Source organism: Podarcis liolepis, assembly GCF_965112155.1.
Source record: "Podarcis liolepis genome assembly, chromosome: Z".
In the NCBI taxonomy this organism is placed as follows: domain Eukaryota; kingdom Metazoa; phylum Chordata; class Lepidosauria; order Squamata; family Lacertidae; genus Podarcis; species Podarcis liolepis.
Genome location: NC_139570.1, coordinates 41048506 through 41072896, shown reverse-complemented (window position 1 = coordinate 41072896; position 24391 = coordinate 41048506). Strand labels below are relative to the sequence as shown.

At 43.1% G+C, this 24391-nt stretch overlaps 1 protein-coding gene across 1 annotated transcript in view; it reads right to left on the bottom strand.

The window, feature by feature from the left end:
- Positions 1-20289, bottom strand: part of RAB14 (RAB14, member RAS oncogene family) — a 32210-nt gene extending 11921 nt beyond the window's left edge. Inside the window, exons 1-2 of the mRNA XM_083486052.1 lie at positions 19948-20289; positions 387-445 (exon numbers count right to left, since the gene is read on the bottom strand). Coding sequence (XP_083342178.1) covers positions 387-438 — 52 coding nt within the window. The 5' untranslated portion in view covers positions 439-445; positions 19948-20289. The remainder of the gene's footprint in view (positions 1-386; positions 446-19947) is intronic.
- Positions 20290-24391: the final 4102 nt, after the last annotated feature.

Genomic DNA, 24391 nt, shown 5'->3' with positions numbered 1-24391 from the left:
CAACAATTCAAAACAATTTTTAAAGGAAATACAAAGGTAATAAAAATTTCAACAATCCAGTAAGTATTACAACAGATATTTCAAAGTAAAAAATACAAAATTCACGCAAGGAGGAAATTTTTTAAAGCAACAAAAGACAACTGAGCCGCTTCCATTTTTAAGCAAAGGTTAAGAGCTACAGTTTTCTTATCTGTAGTTCTAAATAGATATAGCACTTCTTTTCATACTGCCTCCTTAGCTGCTCTTTTGAAAAGGAAGTACATTAGAGATTACTGGCCTATCAGAACACCAAAGCATGCTAACAGCAGTTCCACCCTCTAACAAAAACTCACCCACCAAGTAAAACAAATGATACATACAAAGACCTGGTTTATATTTATACTTACCAATAATGATGTACTTAAAGATGTAGGAATAGTTGTAAGGTGCAGTTGCCATGGTGGCACTAGAAAAAAAAGAGAGAGGATGTTATCACATACTATGTCAGTTGTTCCCAATTAGCTAATTACTGAGGACCCCGTATTTTTCAAAAGTCAAGCCACAGACAATCTACTTTTGATGATTCTGATAACTCTATGGTAGTTACCTCTGCAAAGCAGTGTTTTCAACAAAATGTGTAGTAGCCCCTAATAAGCAAAGGATTTTAGGTATACTAAAAAACAGACTAGGGCCAAGCGATGTCTGGTTTTCATTATTATTATATATCAGCAGCTAAACATCACAATATTCCAAAATATCACAATGTCTGAAATTGGAGATCAGGCACAGGGATGAGAGGAGAAGTCATGGGGATCAGGTGGTAGAGCTGGGGAATATCAGCTTTTCAACACTGTGGTGTATCGCCAGCCAAACAGTTTGGCGATATACCACAATGCTGAAAAAACAATATGCACTGGCCTCTACCTGCAAGACAGAGCTGAGAGCTGAGGCAGTTTCACCCAGGCTCATGGCCTGGAACAATGCAGCTTGTTTGCGCTGCTCAGGCGGGGGGGGGGGGAGGGAACGCCCCCCCCCCAAGTTGAGACAGCCCTGGAGCTTCGGGGCTCCTTTAACTGCTCACTGCAGAGAGCAGCAACTGTGCTCCCCTCAGGTGAGCAGTTTCACAGAGCTGCCAACTTGTGGGAACCAGCAACGGGCTGGGGGCTCCTTAAATGTGTGACTGAGGCAAGGGCAGCTGAACATTCTTCAGTCTAGCAGTTTAAAGATGCAGAGGGAGGAACAAGCTGTATTGGTGCCTCACCAATACAGCTTGTTTCACCCTCTCCATCATATGAGTAGGATGGCGGGTTCACTCAGTGATCTATTGCTGGTAAAACCGCTGCTGCTCCTAAGTCCCTCTGCTAGCAGCGCCTGCTGGAGGAAGGAACTTTGGGCTCCCTCCAGCGGACGCTGCTAGCAGAGGGACTCAGGAGCAGTAGCAGTTTCACCAGCGATATACCAATGAGTAAAGCAGACATTGCAGTCTGCTCCTCGGTCCTGGGCAAGGCACAACGACTTATGCCAAAGAGCCAGGCTCTGATGAAGGAGCCTGCAGTGGGGTGCCTGTTTGCGCCCCCTCTCAAAATTGTGCCTGGAACCACGGACTCCACAGATCCCCCACACTGCATCTCTGTGATCAGCTGCCCTGTTTTCCCTCAACGTGGGGAAAGGCAGCTCAGATCAGCAGTGTTATCGGCTGAGATCCTCGTGCAATATGGGCAGTGCCTTGAAATCAGTTGCTCTGCTCTCCCTCGTGCAAGGAGAGATATATTGCTGTGTATTGCCAGATCAAAATCACTTCTGCGGTGTGATTTCAAAACAGATTTTGGTCAATATATTGCAAAATCACACAGTGGTAAAACAGACCATAAAATTTGTGATATTACCATGCAAAAATGACAAAAAAATTGGTTGGGGGAGAGGCAAGGGATGTGGCTGCGGACACCTTGGATGTATTCCGCAGACCACCAGGGGTCCCCGGACCCCTAATTGGGAACCACTGCACTAAGCCATTACCACCAATTCCCAAATTACAGTGGTACCTCGGGTTAAATACTTAATTTGTTCCGAAGGTCTGTTCTTAACCTGAAACTGTTCTTAACCTGAAGCACCACTTTAGCTAATGGGGCCTCCAGCTGCCACCGCACCGCCGGAGCACAATTTCTGTTCTCATCCTGAAGCAAAGTTCTTAACCCGAGGTACTATTTCTGAGTTAGCGGAGTCTGTAACATGAAGCATATGTAACCCGAGGTACCACTGTATATGTTTAATAGTGCAGTAGACTTAAGGTAAAGAACTACAAAATCTCAAGGTGACCGAATCCAGTTCTGCTCACATATGTTCCTAGATAAAGTTTCAAACACAGATTACAAGAGTTTGAACTTAAAAGTCATTTTTACTCCTAAAATGCTGAAATATTTTCTCTGATTACCAAACTCATAGCCTTCCATAAATGTTATCACAAGTAGAGGAATGGGGGAATTTTGGCCATCCAGATGTCATTGGACTATAAAAGTCCCATCATTCCTGACCACTGTCAACGCAGTGTGGAGTTGATGGAAGACGAAGTCCAACAACATCTATAGCATCCCAGGTTCCCCATCCCTGCTCAAATCCAGCACAAATAATCTGCAAGTGGTGCTGAGGGGGAGCATATTAACTTCTTGCAAAACCCAAAGTTGCAAGGGGCACTTGGGATCCACAGTTGTGAGGTAACCCCTTTGGGGGAAAAACACTAACAGTGCAACACTTCTTTATTCTGAACAGTTAAAGCTTCTGAACAATCAGTAACAGCCCCAGCAATACTATAGCACTGAACGCTTTGAAGACCCAGGCTGCACAGAAGGTAACAAGGACATGAGCAGTCACTCAACACAGCCTGCTAGCATCTGCCTATCAGAGACAGGATGAACAGTCACATCCAAGCCGGAATGATATTTTGCAGACAAAAATGGTAGACATTTTCTCTGTCGCCACTGCTCCATCTTCCATTTCCAAGAAGCAAACCTCGGGTCAACCACAGTGATGGCACAGACTTCCACCACCACTGTTCTTTCCAAACAAAAGGTGATCTGCACTGTTCTGCACATTATTTTTAAAAGAGTTGATCCACAGCATAGATGCTGCACTCTACATTTTACTCCAGTCTAGATTCTACTCTGCACATTTAGTATTTGGCCTGTATCAACTGTAGCAGCCTTGCAAATAATCCATAACATTTACTAGCTTGATCATCTAAATATCTCTATTGTAGGCACTTATAAACTACATGAGAGATCAACTTTTTCAAAAGCTTCTCACAGTCCAGCCACATGGAAGCAACTTTTAATGCCACAGGAAACCAAATAAACAGCTATTTTACAAGGCACTATATCCCTTAACAGTAGCCAACTAAAATTATAATAGCTGCCTATAGACTTTTTTAGACTGCTAACAGAGTCACGCAGCTTCACTACCAAGATAGCTACAGACCTAACATAGCTGCCCCTAACATACCTTTTACTCATGGGTAGCTAAACATCTTCTGGCTTTGCTTAGCCTATTACAAACTTCTCTTCATTGAAGTATTCCCTAGTCTCCTTATAGAGAGGAAAGGAACACCTGAGAATTCATTATTTTAAACACCCACAGAGAGGTTACTTGAATCAGAGAGCTTACTGGATGCTCTTTCTAACTGGTTCTTTTTGTAAACTGAATCTATTTATCTACTTAGCCACAAATAGCCTCTCCGTACAAAATTTATATTTAAGGATTCCTTCAAAAAGCCATAGTAGATTATCAGGACTAACTAGACTATCCCAGTGTAGCAACCAAGGAGTTGTATCCAACTAAGTACTACTACTCACTTGTCCCTCACATACAGAAGGATGAGGGAACTATTTCCACAAAGAATCAAGAGCTAGCATAAATGAGATTGTAAAGTAGGCTCTACAATTTAAATCAAACAATTCTAATCAAAAGTGGTCATCCTAATACAGTGAACAGAGTTGCCATGCACATCTTTGCACTCCACTCTTGAACATTCTCTTTAGTCTGAAATGACACTTCAGTGTAAAACAGATTTGCCCCATGACCAGCCACCCTGTGAAATTTAATGTAATATTTTTTTACAGAATGCATGTAGTGAGCAAGAAGAGAAACTCTGGTGCTTCTGAAACATCAATGTACCCCACATACATCATTGCTTAAATAGATGATCTGAAATCCAGGAGAGGTAGAAAATAAAAACCAAGCCACATTTAAGATTCCCCACGTGAGATTATTCCTATACAAGGAATTTTACTGCCCCTTTTATGCTGCACTTATTTACAATTGCAGGTCTAACTGCGGTTCTACCAAGAGTGAAGAGTGAAGCAGCTACACAACTCGTGCAGGGTACCAGAACAGCTTGCAAATCTCACATCTATTCTGTAATGAAATCAGATCACAATAGCTGCTCTTGGGAAGCAGGGGTGTGTGTCTTGGTGTTTGGTAGCTTAAAAGAGCCAACCAGGAATGCCTGGGAAATTGTTGGTGGCCTTTTCTTACATTTTAGGAAGTCCACACCGTAGTTTTCAAATGAAAACCATTGCACATCCCTAAAAAGACAGGCTCATTGCTAGAGAAGCACAAGTTCAACCAGCCATCTCTATAGCCTTGATACTGCTTGAAGAGAAACATCAAACCGCATCCCACCTTCATGTGACTCACTAATAGCAACAGTTCATTAACTAATAAGGAGATCTGCATACCTGTACAGTGGTACCTCGGGTTAAGAACTTAATTCATTCCGGAGGTCCGTACTTAACCTGAAACTGTTCTTAACCTGAAGCACCACTTTAGCTAAAGGGGCCTCCTGCTGCCGCTGTGCCGACAACATGCAATTTCTGTTCTCATCCTGAAGCAAAGTTCTTAATTCGAGGTAATATTTCTGGGTTAGTGGAGTCTGTAACCTGAAGCGTATGTAACCCGAGGTACCACTGTACATTGGTGTGAACAGAGGCAAACCCCGTAATTGCCATTTACTTTTCCCCACTACAAATCTGAGAAGGCAGATAGTGCATGCAGTTTGTGGTAATACGTAATGTTTGTGTGTAAGTGTGGATCACCCGTTTCTCCAGGCTGCTTCTCTCCTGGGTCACTTAAAGCTCAGGAACTTGAGATGCTCCACAGGGCTGCATCCTCCCTGTCCATAACTCCAGCAAAAGCCACCAGATTTCCTTTGTTGCCTTAATTATTTTTGCCAATCATGTTTCCCTTGGCTATCTACAGCCATTGTTGCAAGCCTTCAAGCTAAGTATTTGTTGTTTGTTGCTTTGTGTCATCTTGGGAAGGAGAATATACAATTCTATTTTATAAAATACAAGGACTCAAATGGGTGGCATCCAACTAAGTTCTATGTAGAGGAGACGAGACCTATTGAAATTAATGGACTTGAGTCAGTCTTCTTGATTAATTTGAGAGGGGCTACTCTAACAATGTATGCTAACACTAGACCCAATACAAATACTGAGGTTTTGGACCAAGAGTGCAAAACAAAGGCATAGTTTAAACTACATTCTAATGAAATCTAAGGGTTGAACTTTAAACGCATGTGATTAGCACAGGATTATACAACAGGTCACCTTATGCTTGCATTCCTTATTGATATAGCATACGCAAAACTGGTAAAGATACCTAGCCTCTAGGAGTCTGCGCCAAGCTTCCAAATGCCTAAGATTTCTCCCTAGGCCTGCTCCAACAATAATTCAGAGCACCACAAATATTTAACAAGTGTAAGCTTTCAACGGCCACTGACCTGAATACAGCATGACTCAGGTGACCATGTGGGGATGCTACATCAAAGTTGGGTTTATTTACCTATTTATTTTATAAAGTGCTTTGAAGTTTCATTGAAATCAAGCAGTATTACAAGTATTATGAAATAAATACATATTTTAGGCCACAACTATACTTATTGTGTTTCTAAGCTTACTGTCTATCCACTGTGGAACTTAAAGGAGCAGAGTTCCCAGGCAGTCTCCCACCCAGGCACTGACCCAGAAGTACTAGGTTTCTGGAAGGTAGCTGGAACAAATTCCTTTATCTAGCCAGAGTAGGAGGGAAAATTTAGCACTTTCTATTTTTACAGATTTGCTTGCCAAATAAGAGGACATCCCATGTTGGGACAAGTAATGTGAGGAAAAGCAACTGCTAGAGATAATTCCAAAAGTAAGCTATTGTCTACTTTCTTCACATCATCTACAAGACATCTCCAAGTTGTAGAAAAGCACTTCTCACCCACAGAGTTAAGTGGGAAGCTAAGATTCTCCACAGCTTTGATTCAAATTTATTAATTATGACACAAGCCAAATGCATGAAAGCTTTTTTCCCATGGTAATGCTTCCATTGTTTCATAGAATCATAGAATTGTAGAGCTGGAAGGTACTCTGAGAACAATCTAGTCCAGCTCCCTGCAATGCAGCTGTCCCATATGGGGATCGAATCTGCAACCTTGGTGCTATCAGCGCCACACTCTAACCAACTGAGCCATCCAGGCTATATTATGCCTGGATATGATGGAGGGCAACAGAGCAGGCAAGGGGCAAAGAATGGGCAGAGCAACAAATGTAAATTTTACTTTTGTACAGAAGGCTAGTTTACATTGTCACACCCTCTCTATCCTTCATTCAGGCACGGAAAAGGCCTGATCAGAGTTCAGGGACACACTCTACTGAGGCAAAAATACTCAAGGAGAGTGCAAACAGGGACCAGTGAGGGATGTTGCCTTGGGAAAGTGGGTGTGGCTGGGAGGGAGTGTGGCCAACTGAGCTACCCTCAAATATACAATCCCATTTTCTGACAACATAAAATGCAATACCTATTTTAGAACATAAGCAAATCTGCCACCTTAATAAGGCACTTCAGAGATTTAGGATCAGATAAACCTGCTAAAGAATATGTTGACACCAGGGATTAGATGCTGACCAGCTATGTAGAGTGCCCAAGGGAGTTTAAGTGCTGTGCCACACACACACAAAAAGTATTTAGCTTAGCAGATATTGTCCAATTTGCATATATCTATTTTATGCTACTGCTACTATTTTAAAGGGAAGAACAAATAACAATGCTTGGTCATAAGCTCATCTCCCCTGTAGGGGGGTCAAAGTTAGAACTAGTACTATACTACGTTCTGTGTCCAACAGAAGGCAAGAGTCTTCCTCTGGACCACTGGTAACCTTGTTCTGGCCCAGCTTTCTGACACTGATAGGATTGTCAAGCTAGGCACTTTTTAGAAAGAATCTTTTTTTTAAAAAAAAAAAAAGCAAAACTGAGATGACATGGATGCAGTTCTCCAGTACACTCAGCGCAGACTCCACGCTGCAAAATTCCATTCCTCTTTTTTTGCATGCACTAATGACTGCTTCTCCACTTCTGCTGGGACTGGATGGCTGATCCATTTCATAACCGTGTTCTGAAATCCAAGTGCACTTGCCAGCAAAGAAACATTCCAACATTTAGGCTACATTTCCTAGCATCTTCCTTTCTGCAGAGGATCTTGAGGTGCCTAATCACCCTCCACATACCACTTTCTGCATTCTCTGAGGATTCCTTACACTACTATTCCCCTATCCCGCCAACAGAATAAGAGACAGCCCTGCCTAAGGCCACCTGCTGAGTTTATGGCTGGTCTGGGAACTTCCTATCTTCTATCTCATGCTCTCAAGCCATGGTGCTACATCAGCCCAGGCAAATAGGAACTCAGAACAAATTAACTGCAAAAGAATATCTACCTCACATTATGCTCCCATACACATAGCTCATCTTTTCCCAGTCCCTTCACATAACATTCATTTTTAGAAATTAAGAGAGTAAAGCATGGGTAATGGAAGTAAGAAAGCTGACCAGAACATCTCCAGTTTGCTGCCCTTCCCCCTTCCCTACTTCTGGTTTCTAGATCCCCATGTTTTATTCAGTTTCTCTCTGCTGGAGAGCACTAGCTCCAAGTGAAACTCAGTTTGATACCTGCAGCAGAAACAATAGCTGTGTTCAAACCTGAAAACAGGATTTTGAATTAGACCCGAATGAATTCCATAAAGAGGGCTTCTTACAATCCTACTGTGAAGCACAATTGTGTTCAGCTTAAAAAGCATTTAGAAATCCTTGGACAAAAAGGTGCTTTAAAAAAATACACTAAACTTGGGCTCTTATTTCTGAATCACTTTTGAGTCTGCAAGGATTCTGCTAGTGTCCCAAACTGCCCCAGAATAGTTCAGTCATGTTCCTACTATTGCTCTTCTATATTCCACATCTCCAGGTCTACGCTTCACTTCAATGCTAGTGATTACATGCTAGTAATACTTGGTTCATCCACTACCAAGAATAGCAGGAGCTGTAATTAGAGGAATGATGTCTAAATGATGTGCACTTTTCAGCAATATCTAGTAGATCTGGGTGATGTATTGATACATTGCTTGAAACCGGCTTGAAGTTAAACTCGCAAGAGCAATTTCAGAATTTCCAACCAGGCAAAGTATCATGAATCCCTGGGCCTGTTCGCAGCCAGCATAGTGCACTTCAATCGGGGTGCATGATGCTCACCAACTCCCTCCAACCCTCCCTTTGCAACCGTGCCACCAGCCTCGGGAGTGGCGCTTTCCTGCCAGCCAGCCCCTTCGTTTATTTCTCTGGCTGTATGAGTGGTAGCAAGCTGCCTACTCCCTCCATTCCTTCTCATGCCATGCAGAATGGTGGCTTCCAGTAGCCACCACTTGTACAGCAAGAGGATATTGTCAGGGCAAGCCACAGCTAGCAGTTCCAGGGAGGCTGGCAGCTTCACACTGCGATGGCATGTGGTGCCTCAGCTGATGCGCACTGCCTTGGGCAGTACCACCCACCTGCCCTCACCAGGAAGATGATGATGCACATAGTGATGCTAATTATCTCCATGACCAGCAACTGCCTTCTTCCTCCCCACCTCCTTTCCAACATCATAATATACCACCTTATCACAAAGTTTAGCTGGCGATCTATTACAATGTTGGAAAGCAGGTATCATCCAGCTCTTGTATTTAGTTTAAATGCTACACTAAACATGATTTTCTGAGCAGCCAATGGCACTTTTGACTTTTTTTTAGACAAATCCTCTCCCAATCTATCCCATGAAACCAACAACACCAACTGCCTGAGAAAGAACAATGCTTATCAGGGGCTTCTGCTTTCATCCTCATGCTCACCACAGCCTTCACCAACCAGACATCATTCAGACATTTTGAACTACAACTCCCCATCAGCTCCAACCAGCACATACTAGACTAGGTGGGTTTGATGTAAGTTCAGCTCTAAAAAGCTGGCCAGTGCCAGGCTGGCTTATCAGCGCCAATCATCTACTCAGAAATAATTAAGGCCTCCATCAGAGCAGCCACCATCACCAGGTCTGAAACAGCATAAGCTACTTACAAGTAGTTAAAACGAATGGGTAGGATTTTTGCCAACATGGAAGCAATGCTCAATATAGCCCTATATTCTACATAAGAGTGGTGCTACATGCTAGTGGAGCACAGGACAATGGTAATTAGGGTTACCTCAATGTTGTGATTTTACCATCTCTGCCATAGTTTCCCCCCAAAGAAAGGAAATTTAGTTATGTAGCACTTGGGCAGCTAGTTTCAAGGCTCATGTTGCCATGGAGACCATAGGGACAGTGTTAGAAACTGGGATAGGAAAGCTAGGTGTCATGTGACTCCTGAGACCTATGTTGTGGGCAAGAAAACAAAATGTCTATGCACCTTTTTTCTTTTATTTTTGCTGCCATGATACCAGACCAGGTGATTTGCTCAGCAGCGTGGCAGAGAGAGAGAGATGCTGATCAAATCAGGTGGTCTGTGGAGTAGTGTGGAAATCAATGAGGTGCAATAGGGAATTTTAGGCACAGAGATCACCTCTGGAACTCCATGCCACAGGGCAGCACAAGACTAACTGAGCTTAGGCAGGGAGCAGACAGCCTCCAAGGGGAAGGCAGCTCCCAACCAACAAAGCTCACAACAGATGCTGAGCCAGAGCAGCACCCTTAATTCTGCCCCCCAAATGTTACTCTCTAGCCTCCCAACAGCTCAAATATGAGGTTAGAGGGACCACTGAACAAGGGTTTAAAGAGCTATTTCAACCCATCTGTCCCCCAACCCTTTAACTCCTGCATAAATGTTAGATGGCCTTTGGCCAGATCCAGCCGTGATTTTCTTAGTTTTTTATTGTAAGGGGCCAGCGAAAATGTAATTAATGTAAAGGAAACATAGGGAGCTGCCTGAGTTCATACCACTGATCGATCAATCAATCCCAGTATCGTCTGCATAGGCTGGCAGCAGCTCTCCAGGGTTTCAGGAAGAGGACCTTCCCTGCCCCCACCTGGAAACGCCACTGGGGATTGAACCTTGGACCTTTTGCATACAAAGCAGATGCTCTGCTGCTGAACCAAAGCAGTAGCAAGAAGAAGAACCACTATGCATTCCAGATTCAGAGTGGGGGCCCATTAACCCAGAAGCATCAAGGCCTGGAAAAGGGGCTTCTCTCACACACACTAGTCAATATCACATGATTGCAGGCTCAAAAGCAGCTGCCACCCCAGTAGCTCCCCACAGAAATCAAGTTGATTACCCCGTAGAAAACTCTGATTATGGAAAGAGGGGGAACATGGAGGATAATCTGGAATCTAAATTGGGGGGGGAGCTCTCAAAATGCAACCCATCACTCCCCAGCTATGATGTACTACAAGCATTAAATGCCACACCCGCCCACCCCCCAACGTTTTCCTATGGAGACAGTAGGCTGTGTATGCTAAAAAGACTCTTTTTGGGGTGGGGCGGGGGAGAAGAGAATACAGTGGTACCTCAGGTTACAGAGGCTTCAGGTTACAGACTCCGCTAACCCAGAAAAAGTACCTCAGGTTAAGAACTTTGCTTCAGGATGAGAACAGAAATCGCGCGGGGGCAGTGGAAAGCCCCATTAGCTAGAGTGGTACCTCAGGTTAAGAACAGTTTCAGGTTAAGAACGGACCTCCAGAACGAATTAAGTTCTTAACCCATGGTACCACTGTACTGTGAACCAAAGCCTACTGATCATCTTTTCTGCCCCCATACAGCAAGCATCTTCCAATACCGATTAGACATGGAGGCAGGCTAGCTGGGAAAAGGCACTCCAGGTTGCCAACCTGATCCGATTTACATGGGATTAAGCCGCACCATGTTTAATAGGACTTGGTTAATCCTAACCATGAGTAGGCATGGTTAGGATTAGAGCAGAGAAAAAGCACTGTGACCCTACCCTTCCCTCTATTTCTCTATCTTCCTCCCACCTTTCGCTATACCACCTGTATATTCTCTTACTGGAGAAGGGGTTGGGGTAGGGGTCCATCAAAGCTCCTTTTGGGGGAGGTAAGGGTACAATTTGGGTGGAAGAAGCCACCAAAGTCTTCACTCTCACCTAAACATGCCATCCCTTTCATCCCCCCCCCCATAAAAAATTAACCACAACTGTAAGTGGAAGGGGAAACCCAGGCAAACTTCAATTGTCGCTAATGTTACCATGGGGAGCACATTCGTTAAATAAGCTCTCCCCCTCCTAGTATAATGTATTGCTGAAATAAGTTTAAAATTTTCCAAGGAGAATGCAGTATCTCCTTTGCTGCAAACTGTCAAGGAAAAAAGAATGAAGTAGCAGTGTTAGAAACTGAAAGCTAGGAGCTAAATGGCACCTTAAACCTAGGTTATGGGCACATCAATGGAATGTCTAGACATACTTTTTATAACAAGAATACAAAGCTGAAAATGAATGAACTGCAGCTAAAATCTTATATTCATCTTTCATATGGTCTAGTCCTTATTTGAAGACTGCAAAAAACAAAGCCATGCTTCCCCTGCCAGCCCCAATATTCTTAAGAGGGTCTCTTTTCCAGTCTTCAGAGTGGCTGGAAGTGGGGAGGCAGAAAAGGGTCCTCCTTTTTCTCAGAGTTTTGAATGCTGGAAGCAGGTACCAGCAATAATTTAAAATGGGATACCCTCTCATAGACTTAATACTAGAATGTACAACTGCTGGATCACTTACAGTGGTACATTGGTTCTCAAACTTAATCCATTCCGGAAGTCCGTTCCATAACCAAGGCGTACTTTCCCATAGAAAGTAATGCAAAATGGATTAATCTGTTCCAGACTCTTAAAAACAACCCCTAAAACAATTTAACATGAATTTTACAATCTAACGAGACTGTTGATCCATAAAATGAAAGAAATAAGCAATGTATTGTATTCTGAAATAAATAAGGCTGTATTGCAGATGATAAAAATTAAAATTAACTTTTTTCCTTACCTTCACTGATGATAGTCATTGTTTGAATGAGGAGCTTTTATTCATTTTGACAGTCACACAATCAATTAATCAGTAGCTGAACTGGGTTCCACACAGTCACAAAAACAAATTAACCAAAAAGCCTCAGAAACAAAAATGCTAAATAAATAGTTAAAACAAAACAAACTTAATCCGTTCCGGAAGTCTGTTCAACTTCCGAAATGTTCGAAAATCAAGGCACACTTCTGAGTGGTGCAGGCACCCCAGAAACAATAGCCGACAGCCTCATCGGACATTCAACTTCTGGAAAACATTCAAAAACCGGAACACTTACTTCCGGGTTTTTGGTGTTTGGGAACCAAGGCGTTTGAGAACCAAGGTACCACTATATAGCTATGATAAACCAGCAACTTCAAAGTTTGCTCTTATGTCATCCTCAATTTCTACTCAGACATTTCCCCAAGAGCAAACTTCAGCTATTAAGCACAAGATCCTGTTCCATCACCTGATTTGAATTCATCAATTTTGCACTGAAGAGCATGCGCACTATACCACAGCGAAGTCAGTGTTTTATTGTTACACATGACAGCCTGCTATATTTATGAATGACACCAACTGAGGCTAGTCCGTATTGGGAGTATCATATGACACTTGGTTTTGTTAACTTTTTGCAGCAGTCACTCACAAGACAAATAAACACCAACTCTGAAGATTATCAGAATAACTTGGTAGAGGAAAAATCTTCAAAAGCATCTTCTGTTCCATACATACACCTTTTTACTTCTGAGTTGCATTCATAAGCACTAAATCAGGAGCTCCCAAACTTGTTTCCCCCTTGGACCTCTTGAATATGGCTGAGTGTATTAGCAGACCATTTAATGATTTTTTATGTACATTGTAACAATTTTAATGTGTTGTGCTAGATGCTGTATAATTTTCAATTGATTTTTTATTGATTTTTATTTCTCATATTGCATTTTATTGTATGACAACTAAAATTCCACAGAATTTAAATTGAAACACAAAAAATACAATATAAGAAATAACAGAAGCAATAAAAATAAAACTGAAAATCACTATGAACATTCACAGACCACCTGAATGAAGCTCATTAGCCACAATTTGGGAACATCAGCATTAACTGATCTTAGGGCCTCTATTCTGTTTCATACATAAGACTGTCTTTTAAACATTAGTACAAAGCAATCCTAGTGGTCATCCTTTAATTACCAACATTAACACTATCCCTTTTCAGAGGAGCCACCCTCAGTTAATAGGCTAAATCAATACTTTTGTTTCCAGGTCAGTCATTAACAAATACTGTTAAACAAAGCAAATACTGCCTGAATGTGTTAACAAAGGCCTCAAACATGTCCAATTTTTGATCCCAGTTAACACTACTGGGGATTCTTACCTAACCAAATAGGACTGAAACCCATTGAGTTCAAGGGGATTTTACTATGACCACAGCCTAACAATGTGCAAAAACTGTAGTTGTGACAGTTATAATTACAGTGGTACCTCTGGTTGCGAACGGGATCCGTTCTGGAGGCCCATTCACAACCTGAAAAGAGCGCAACCTGAAGCGCCGTATCTGCGCAGGTATGTGGCGCGATTTGGCGCTTGTGCGCATGCGGCAACACCCAGAAGTAACCCTTTCCGGTACTTCCGGGTTGCCACGGGACATAACCTGAAAGAATGTAACATGAAGGAAACGTAACATGAGGTAATGTACTGTACTGTACTGAGGAATTTTGGGGAGCATATCCATGACATAAGGTGATTTTTAACTATTACCTGGTGCTGTACCCTTATGGCTGCTAATAAATATACAATGTCATTTTTTATTGGCTACTTTAGGTTGTCAGGATATAATTATTATTGCAACAGGAACAAGCTTAGGTTCCTGCACTTCCCCTTCTAGCACAGCTACAATGAATAATCTGGAAGCTTTCACTTCCATTTTATTTTAATTAAGCGCAGCTTAGCATTTGTCTCCCAAATGCAACCAGCTTAACTATGATTTATAACAAGCCAACACCAAAATGTTGTTTATGAAACTCGCTTGTAGTTCCAACAAATCACAGTTAAGATTAACCACTGTTTAGAGTTTGGACTCTAAACTGTGGTTAATCAAAAACGTAAGTGAAAGCTCCTCCCTCCAGCAGCAGCAAGAATGCACAAACCCTTTCACGGTTTACCATGAAATCCAAATGAAGTCATTAACTCCTGGAGAAGAGAACACAAGACAGGTAAACTGCAGCCCTTCAAGACTTTATGGGATTACCACTACTACTATCTTTGACAAGTGGTTGAAAGGAGCTGTATATATTCTGAATATATATGATACACACATCAGAGCTGTTGAAGGAAAGTGAATTAAAATTCCCACAGCATGCAAGAATGTTTTGACTGATGTACACCTCAGAAAAGAATACATTCATCTGTTGCATTCTGTTTGACATAAGATTCTGGCAACATGTGCACACATCACAGACACTGCTCTCTTTGAGACTGTAAAACCTGTGTCCGCATTAAACCACTTTGGGAGAGGAGAGGATCATATGTTCGATGGAGGAGGAGATTCCTTTTGTAGAAACTAGCATGTTGGGAGAAAAGCTAGGTTCATCCTGACATGCTATTTTTCACTGGGAAAGGGAGAGAGAATAAGTGCACGTGAAGGAGCATTCCAGCATATGAACCTTCAACCTGTGTGATGGAAGTGGCACAGGACAATACATACTTTTACATTAAACTGTAGCTTAGTGTGTGGCCAATGTGTAACTTCAGAAATTTCAAGCAGCAAGTATTACTTGAAATAATGTTCCCCTATACAGTGGTACCTCGGGTCAAGAACTTAATTCATTCTGGAGGTCTGTTCTTAACCTGAAACTGTTCTTAACCTGAAGCACCACTAATGGGGCCTCTTGCTGCCACTGCATGATTTCTGTTCTCATCCTGAAGCAAAGATCTTAACTCGAGGTACTATTTCTGAGTTAGCGGAGTCTGTAACCTGAAGCGTATGTAACCCAAAGTACCACTGTACTCTTAAATCAACTTGCAGCTCTATTCTTATTCAAGTCCTACCAAGCTCAATGCAGCGTTCGAAACTCCCATTGTTCCAGGCACATTTTGTGATGAGACTCATGAACGCAAGCAGTTTCTGAGTTCTGGGTGCAGTTCTGCGCCTAAGATTTCAGATTAAAATTGCCACTGTTACTCAGAAGTAAATCCCTACCAAGTTCAATGGGGCTTCCTCCCAAGTAAAACATTTAATTTGAAATATACTAGCCAGTTAGTTATGATGGTTTAAGTAGTGAATGTTAAAGTGTTATCTACCTCAGACTCCTAATAGTGATGCTTAAAATCAGAACACATTTTGGAGTGGGATCATTGAAGGCCTTAAGTCTTAGGTTTGCGACACTCAAGGTGGATGTCTCTGCCATCAGTTATATAGTCATTTAATATGCTTTGATTGTGGTGCGAAGAAGAAGAAGGAGAAGGAGGAGGAGGAGGAGAGAGGAGGAGTTTGGATTTGATATCCCACTTTATCACAACCCTAAGGAGTCTCAAAGTGGCTAACATTCTCCTTTCCCTTCCTCCCCCACAACAAACACTCTGTGAGGTGAGTGGGGCTGAGAGACTTCAAAGAAGTGTGACTAGCCCAAGGTCACCCAGCAGCTGCATGTGGAGGAGCAGAGACGCGAACCCGGGTCCCCAGATTACAAGTCTACCACTCTTAACCACTACACCACACTGGCTCTTCATATAAAATATATTTATATGAAGGAAAGGGGGTACAGAGACAATCCAGGGTTTGTCTGCAGAGTGGAAGGAAAGGAGGACCTTTTCTGCTTCCCCACTTCCAGCCACTCATTCATTTTTAGCTTTGTATTCTTCTTATAAAAAAAGTACGCCTAGACATTCTGTTGTTGCGCCCATAATCTAGGTTTAAGGTACCATTTAGCTCCTAGCTTTCATATCTCAGTTTCTAACACTTGCTCAATGTAATTTATTTCCAATTGTGCTTAAAAAAGCAGTTTTAGATAAGAACTCTGTATAAAAGCATGGCCGTTGCATAAGTATGCCTGTGGTAACAGCACCACTGTCCTTTTAGTAAGTTTATGATCCAAATAAATGTTATGAATGTTAACTGCTATGAATCCAAAACACATACATCGGTATAGGAAAAAATATGAACTCTTTAGCACTGGCCACATTTGTACATAATGCTAAGCCATGGTTCACTAAAGCCTTAGCTAATAGCACAAGTTAACCACGAGCTGTCCCACAGATGACTGAACAAACCATGGCTTACCACTGCTCTTACCTCATGCCTTTAGCTAGGTGAGCATCTAGTGTGGAATGGGCAAATAAATCCTGCTGTTCACACCTAACACTAGGTTTGTAAGCCAATAACAAATAAAGGCTTCAAATTGTAGTTAATTGGCAGACCATTGCTAAGCCATGGTTTAATAAATCAGAGTTTAATAAACTATGGCTTAGTGTTGTGTGAAAATCAAGACGCTCAATACCGACTAAATTAAAATACATGCAGTCACTTCCATTTCTAAGCACAGACATCAAGATGGAGGCACAGCAATTGAATCTGACAAGGTTTCCCCAAAATGCAGAGTTTAAGGCAGATCTCCCATGGAAAGGCAGATACAGGGGGAAGCTATTCTCACACATACACACAGTCACACTCCAGGATGCACACACATCTAGGATGCACAGATGACAATTCTCGTTTCTTTTTCGTGTCCGTTGAAGTTCCTGAAACTAACTCAAAGGATTTCACATAAGCATGAGTTCTTAGAATCTGAGTTCAATGAGATTTCTTTTGAGTATTTCATTAGAAAGCAGCCATTTCAGTGGAAGGGGGAAAAACTGCGTGTAAGCAGGGTAAAAGAGGATGCCTTAGCAACCATAAATCAAACTTTTTGGTGAGTTCCCTTCTATGAAGCTTTCTAAAAGACCCTGCTGATAGGGTGAAAATATATTCCAGGATTTCCCCCATGCAACATTAAACTCTTTTTCTAACTATACAAAGCCATAAAGCAAAACTTTGCTCTCTCTAATATGAAATAATAATTGCTTTTCATTATTAGCAAATGTCTGCCATGTCAATTTCAACTTAAAGTGTACATATTAAAGGCTTGCTTACATTCACTCTGAATGCTCATAGGAAAAAGTGAGTGTATAAACAAGCACAGCCTATCCCTCATTAAGGATCTACTGTTTACATACAGTATGAGAGAGGGAGGAATGCACCCAGTTCATCCTACACATTAAGAAACAGAAGCACTTAATCTGCTATTTCTCTTACTGAGGAAGTACTACTACAGTTAGTTATATAGTAAGGATTGCACAACCTAAACTGTGAAAATTAGAGCGCTAGTAAATGATGCACATACTGCCACTTGGTACCCTTTTAAGTTCAGATCCAAATTTTACAGTTCAATTCTATGCAAATCTATTCCAATTAAGTTCATTTGGGCTTACTCCCAGGTGAGTGGGTATAGGGGCTGCAGCCCAACTACGCTATCTCAGACATTTTCTGTTTGTTATTCAAGCCACAGATAAAATGCACATTCTTCACTGTGTTGTATGCCAGCATAATACAACTAGCACATAATGAGCACTTTTACAGAGCTATAAATTGTGTGCATGTGTGCATGGACACACAGGGTGTCTAGATAACAAACAAGGGAAATTTGCATGATGTTCCCCTGCATAATAGATTCCCAGTGCATATAACTGTACAAATGTGCAAATTAAAGGCACACAAGCTTTTCTCATTATCACAGAGGCTATCACCATGTATTAAAACATCATGCATGAAACACACACGCATTCACATAGAATGCAATGTCTGCAATGCCTGTCTTACGCATTTGCATAACAGGCCTTTCCACAATGCCTTTTCAAGCAGACTGGTCATAAATGGTGATGTGCCTCAGACACACCCTGACACTTACAGGTGCATATAACAAAATTGTTATAGAAATAAGCACCTATCATTAATCTGCATACACATCTATTGGATTTGTGTCATATTATCCCCTTAGACTTAGAGATGGGCGGACCTCAAGACCTACGTAAAGAGTTCAAATAAGAAGTAGTTTGCCATATATGGGTGAACAACCTTTTTTCTGTCAAGGGCTCAGAAGTAATCAAAAGAGCCTGTACACTGGCAACTGGTAAATCCAGAGCCAAAATGGGCCACCGCAAAAAGAAAAGATTGGTGGGGGTACTCCTTTCTCTCTCTCTTTCTGCCACCCACTTTCCCTATATTTTTTCCTCCTTGCCGCCTGCAAGAAATTAGGCCTATATAAGCTACACACAAACATATTCCACCCTCTAGCAGGGCAGTTATACTTAACAATACACCTAGATTCCATGGGAATAAAGACCACCCACCAATACACCCGGAGTGAGCACCACACTCCCTAGTAGCAGCATTATTCACTCTACAAGGCACTTACCAATATTTGAGACACAGGGCTCAACAACTTAGAATCTGTGTAGTGCAAGAAGCAAATACCACACAGAGGAGCATCTATTAAAGCCAGGAGTAGCTATGTTAGGCTGCAACTCTTACTTTTTTTGCACGGGGGTGTGGGGAGACAAGGCCCATTGAGCCCAGTGGGCTATGCATCTTCAATACTTACAAAGGCTGATGTGGAGAAAATGGATAAAAGAGGAAGTCTTTCTCCCTCTCTCATAAAATACTAGAACGTAAGTACTGGGAAAGCCCAGACAGAGCAGAACAAAATCATTTCTTCACACAGCCCAGAGCTGAACTATGGAATTCTCACCTCAAGAGCTAGTGGTGGCCTCTTGAGTTGGCTTTAAAAGAGGATTAGGCACATTTATGAAAGGTAGGATTATCAATGGCTATGTTCCTTCCCTACTCTTGGGAGCAAGTATGCTTCTGAACACCAGTTGCTGGGGATGACAAGAAGGAATGAGGGCTGTTGCACTCGGACCCTGCTTGTAGCCTTCCCAGAAGCATCCCCTTAGCCCCCCGTGAGAACGAGAGGCTGGGCTACATAGGCCTCCCTTGGCCTCATCCAGCAGGGCTCTTCCTCACATCCTCCCCCTGGAACTCAAGCTGGCAATTGAAATCAACGATGCTGAAGCCCCGCAGGATTATGGTGGGGCTTGCTCTGAACATGACCAAGTCCGGATCCAGCCCACCCTATCTGGGAGGGCAACACCTGTGCAAGAGCAACACTCGTATAAACATGCACAGGTAGGGGCGGGGGCGAAACGGGAAGGGATCGGGGTGGGAGTCTTTCAATCCCACCCGGCCAAGTTAGAGAGAGGAAAAGGGCACATCTCCAAGGGAGGCAAACGTGAGCGGCGGTTTTGCACGGGCGGAGGCCTCCCCCTTTCCTGTGGAGCTGGGTGTGGTGGGCCCACCTGAAAAAGCGGTGAGCAGGGAGGGGAGGCCTGGGCACCCGCAGGCCTCTAACACGCAATACAAAGGAGGAGGAGGAGGAGGCCTAGCCGCCCTCAAGACTCGACGCAGACCCTTCCCTCAAAAGCCCCCCTTCACCACCACCCAGCAGAGAGGGAGGGGTCAAGTGCCCCCCCACCCCGCCTCCGGTTGCCAGGCAACCCCGCGCGAGGCCTCGAAACCCGGCTAGGCCTCGACAAACCTACCTGGGTCCGAGGGACTGGTGACTGGGCAGCTTGGTTCCGGCTGTGGCGGCAGCAACAAGGGAGGTCTCCTCCCCTTCTCGTTCCGGGTTCGAGACTCGGTCTGGCGCCGGCCCCACCACCGCCTTACGCGTGCTCTGGGTATTGTGGGTGGGGAGGTGGGGGCCTGTGTCTGCGCGCGCGCAGCGAGCTCCTCTCCTTTCTTTCTTTTTCCCCCACCCCCACTCGTCCCTCGCTGCTGTTACTGCCACTCGCCACCGCCCCTCCTCTGCTCCTTTCAATCCGCTCGCACAACACACTCTGTCCAAGATGGCGGCCACCCCTTACACGGGGTTTCCCCGCCCACTACTGACGGAGGGGGGCGGGAGGAGGGGAGGGGGGCGGTGGGAAGAAGAGCCGCAACGTCCTGTCGCAAAAAACCGGCCACACACACACACACACGCAGAAAATCGCCTCACTCGGAGAGGGGAGGAGACGGAAAGAATACAGGCGGGCGACTGATGCCAACCCAGAAAATAAAAATGAGAAACAAACAAAAAAAAGAGTTCCGATGACAGTGATAACCAGGAAAGGGACCAATCATCGAAGTAACCGGCGGAGAAGAGGCGGAGCGGGAAAAGGGCAATGCTAGGGGTGTGGGGTTTTTTGGGGGGGGGGAGAAAGAAAGATTGACCTTCGGGGAGGCGCGACGGGTGCGCGTGCGCACAGCCAAGTGCCTGCGCGCACGCAAAAAAAAAAATGATAGGAGAGTCTCGGTGTTTCCTTTGGGAGGATTTTTCTTTCATTGTTTGGGAGCATGCGCTCTTGCGAACGACGCGCGAACTGGGCGGGCGCGTCTTAGACCTTGTTTTTAAAGAGCTGAATCGGCTCCGCTTTAGAGCTCGTTGGCTCCTCTCGGTGGTCAAGGCCTCGTCACGACCCCTCAGCCTCCGCAAACACACACGCCCCAAAATCATCCTCCTCTACTGTGGGGGGAGGAGGAGCCCCTCCCCCCATAAGTTGTGTGTGTGTGTTGTTTGCACTTCTTACGCACGAACGTTGACGCATTTCTAGTCACGCTCTGGACTTGGGAGGCCCAGTAGGCAGGAATTCAACGGGTGAAGCTTTTTCCTGAGTGCCAACTTTACAAGTTGAATTTCGGCCTTTAGCAAGCTCCTAGCAGTTCAGTATTTTTTTGGTCCCGCTTTAGGTAAACGTTAAAACGCACGTGCGTTTTCAACCAGAGGTTATTTCACCATTAACTGATAATAATTTTATAAAGAGAAGAGGACTATAAAGCAGCATATAAATACAAAGTATAAGGTGACTCAACGCAATAAAACAATTGCAGCAATGCTTGTAACCACTCCAGGAACACAGCTTCAATCACAGGAATGCTGTAAAAATTACAAAATCACATATTCAGTGAAGAGTTCATCGCAGGGAAACAAATCAGATTACAGTACAGGCATTATGTGCAGACGTCCCCACCCTCACTGGTCTGCACATCAACCTAAGAATGCAGCTTTTAAAAAAAATAATCTATTTTTTATTTAAAGTTTTCAGCAGAGAATACAATAAAAGCCAAACTAAGCTAAATTAAAATAAAGCAGAGAGAATAAGAAATATGATGATGAAGTAGAAATTAATACAAAGCCCTCTATCAAGGCTGTGTCTTAACCTTTATTCCACACAAGAAGGGTGAGCCCTCACAGCCCCCACTTGGGAGCTTCCCCCTTTTCTCCCCAGCCTCCCACCTTCAAAGATTCTCTCTACCCTGGCCCTTTATCTTCCATCCATTACTTTCTTGTGTGTATCTTCATTAATCTAAAATAGGAAACATCAAAAAAGAAAACATAAATATAGAGTTAGCAGAAGAAAACAAGAATTAGAATTCATAGAAGAAAGAGAGATAAGAAATAAGAAGGGCTTCCAATTCTCCATCAACCAATTATGTACATAAAGATTATTCAAAGTACAGTGGTACGTCGGTTTAAGAACAGTCCGGTTTAAGAACGATTTGGTTTACAAACTCCACAAAACCAGAAATAGTGTTCTGGTTTGAGAACTTCACCTCGGTCTAAGAACAGAATCCAAACGGTGGAAGGGTACCAGCGGCAAGAGGCCTCTTTAGGGAAAGCACACCTTGGTTTAAGAACGGTTTTGGTTTAAGAATGGACTTCCAGAACGGATTAAGTTCGTAAACCAAGGTAGAACTGTATTCAAAATATACACTCCAGGATAACATCTAGCTGTGTTTCAATATAATATCCAGCTATTTCTCAATCTGCTCAGCAGTGTTTTCCCAATCTTCAGTCCCAGTCATCACAAGTTTGTTCTTTTTTTTCCACCCCAAAAAGTCCAAAAGGAGCCTGTTAATTAGTGCTTTTTCATCCTCCAGCAGTCTTTGTTTTCTGGGTGCTAATTAACTGGCAGATAGAAAATCCATTTCATACTTGCTTCCAGTCTCAAAAATAATTAAAAGAAGAAGGTTTTGCTGACCCGGTGCCTTGAATTAAGGGCTATTATGTGGTGCATGGACCCAATAAAGGGTCCATGAATATTCCTCCATTCCCCCCTGAAAAAAAAGTTCACATAGAAAGCTATCTTTCAAGGTGAAGTGATTTGACCTAGCCACTCCATGACCTGCTAATTTTCTATGTGCAAGGGAGAAGGGGATGCCACAAATTTCTCATAATGTATTGTTTGGGTTTCAGGCTATAGCTTGATACTGAATAAGCATGGAAACCAAAAAGCTCAAATCATATTAAAAATAATTTGGAGTTTGTTACCAGCAAGGTGATGGTGTCCTCTAAATTCAACTGCCAGGGATTCAACTATATATAAAATGACTAGACTGGAGTCGGGGGTGACAGAGAGGGAGAGAGACAGAGGAAGCTGTCTTATATTGAGTCAGAGTGTTGGCCCATGTAGTTCAGTATTGTTTACACTGACTGGTAGAAGCTCTTCAGGGTTGGAATAGAATCCTGAAGGTCCCTTCAAAAAGAGTATGTTGTGATGATGGACCAATCATCCTGGGGAAAAAAACCTGAAGAATGACAACTCTGTCTAACTCAGATTAGTAAATTAGAACAAAGCATTCCCAATTCTCAAAAATCGTGACCAGCAAAGGGCAAACACAATTCATATTTATTTTATAACATATGGCAAACGTTTATTGAATACATAAATTGTTCAGACTGTGGCAGGAATTCACCCAGTACTCATAGGAAAATGTGGATTGATCTCTTAGAGGAATCAAATGAAACTTGTAACACATGGTATGATAAAAGTCTGTATTTTTTTCAGGAAAATTTGTTTGTTGTTTACTGTGGTAACAATTGTTTTCTCAAAATTTACCTTCTGTTCCATGAAAATAAATAAAATCAGTATTTTAAAAGATGGGGGTGGGGTGGGAATAGTGACCAGCAGTGAGTTATCAGACACAGGTTCCAGAAAACAATGGGCACAATTGCAATAATCTTCTTGACTAAGCATTGAAGAAATTCAATTATGTTAGACTCTAGTCTTAAATAACCTCCTTACCAGAACTCGTTTTGATGGTGTTGCAGGAATTTATGTATAGGTTGGGGGGGGGGTTGCCCCTCCAGCAGATATCATGCACATGCAGCCCACTACCAAAATCAGCACAATCACTTTTGTGATTTGTCCCCACAAAACACTTCATCACAGTTTCTTCCGATCTATTCAAAGGGCCTTTGCTGCACGATACCAAATGTAACAATTCACTGATAAATGTATCTATGTACTGGCTCACAGGGAAAACTTAAGAGATTCATATAGATATGTGAGCTCAGCTACTCAGCAGCCCCTCTGCCTGAGTGATAATCCCTGGCATCCTGATACCTGAGTGCCAGACAGGTAGCCATTCCAGAAATAACAAGCCCAGATGAAGACAAAAGAGTGTGATTAACTTGGCTGGGAAATGTAAATATCTCTTTTGTTACACTTGATGGGTGTTTGGTGGAAGGCAAGGAGAACCATGGGGCAGGGTCCAGGATGCTCAGATTACTGCCACCAGACCTCCCCTTTCATGATGTAACCGTGATATATGAGTGATGTAGTTTGGGGGCAGGTGTAACATGGGGATAAGTAGCTAATAAAAGTTTGGGGCTTCCATCTTGTTCCATCTTGTGGCAGGTGGGAGTCCTGTCGTGACAGTCTTCAATAAAGACCAAGCCTACTGGCTGCTGTTTTGCTCTGGTATTCCTGGCTGGTGTCCTTAGGTGGTTTTTGTCCAAGGGAGCCCTCAGATTTCTCCGTTAACAATGGTAATGTGCATGACGTTAGATACAGTAACGGTAAAGGTAAAGGGACCCCTGACCATTAGGTCCAGTCGCGGCTGACTCTGGGGTTGCGGCGCTCATCTCGCTTTATTGGCCGAGGGAGCCAGCGAACAGCTTCCAGGTCATGTGGTCAGCATGACTAAGCCGCTTCTGGCGAACCA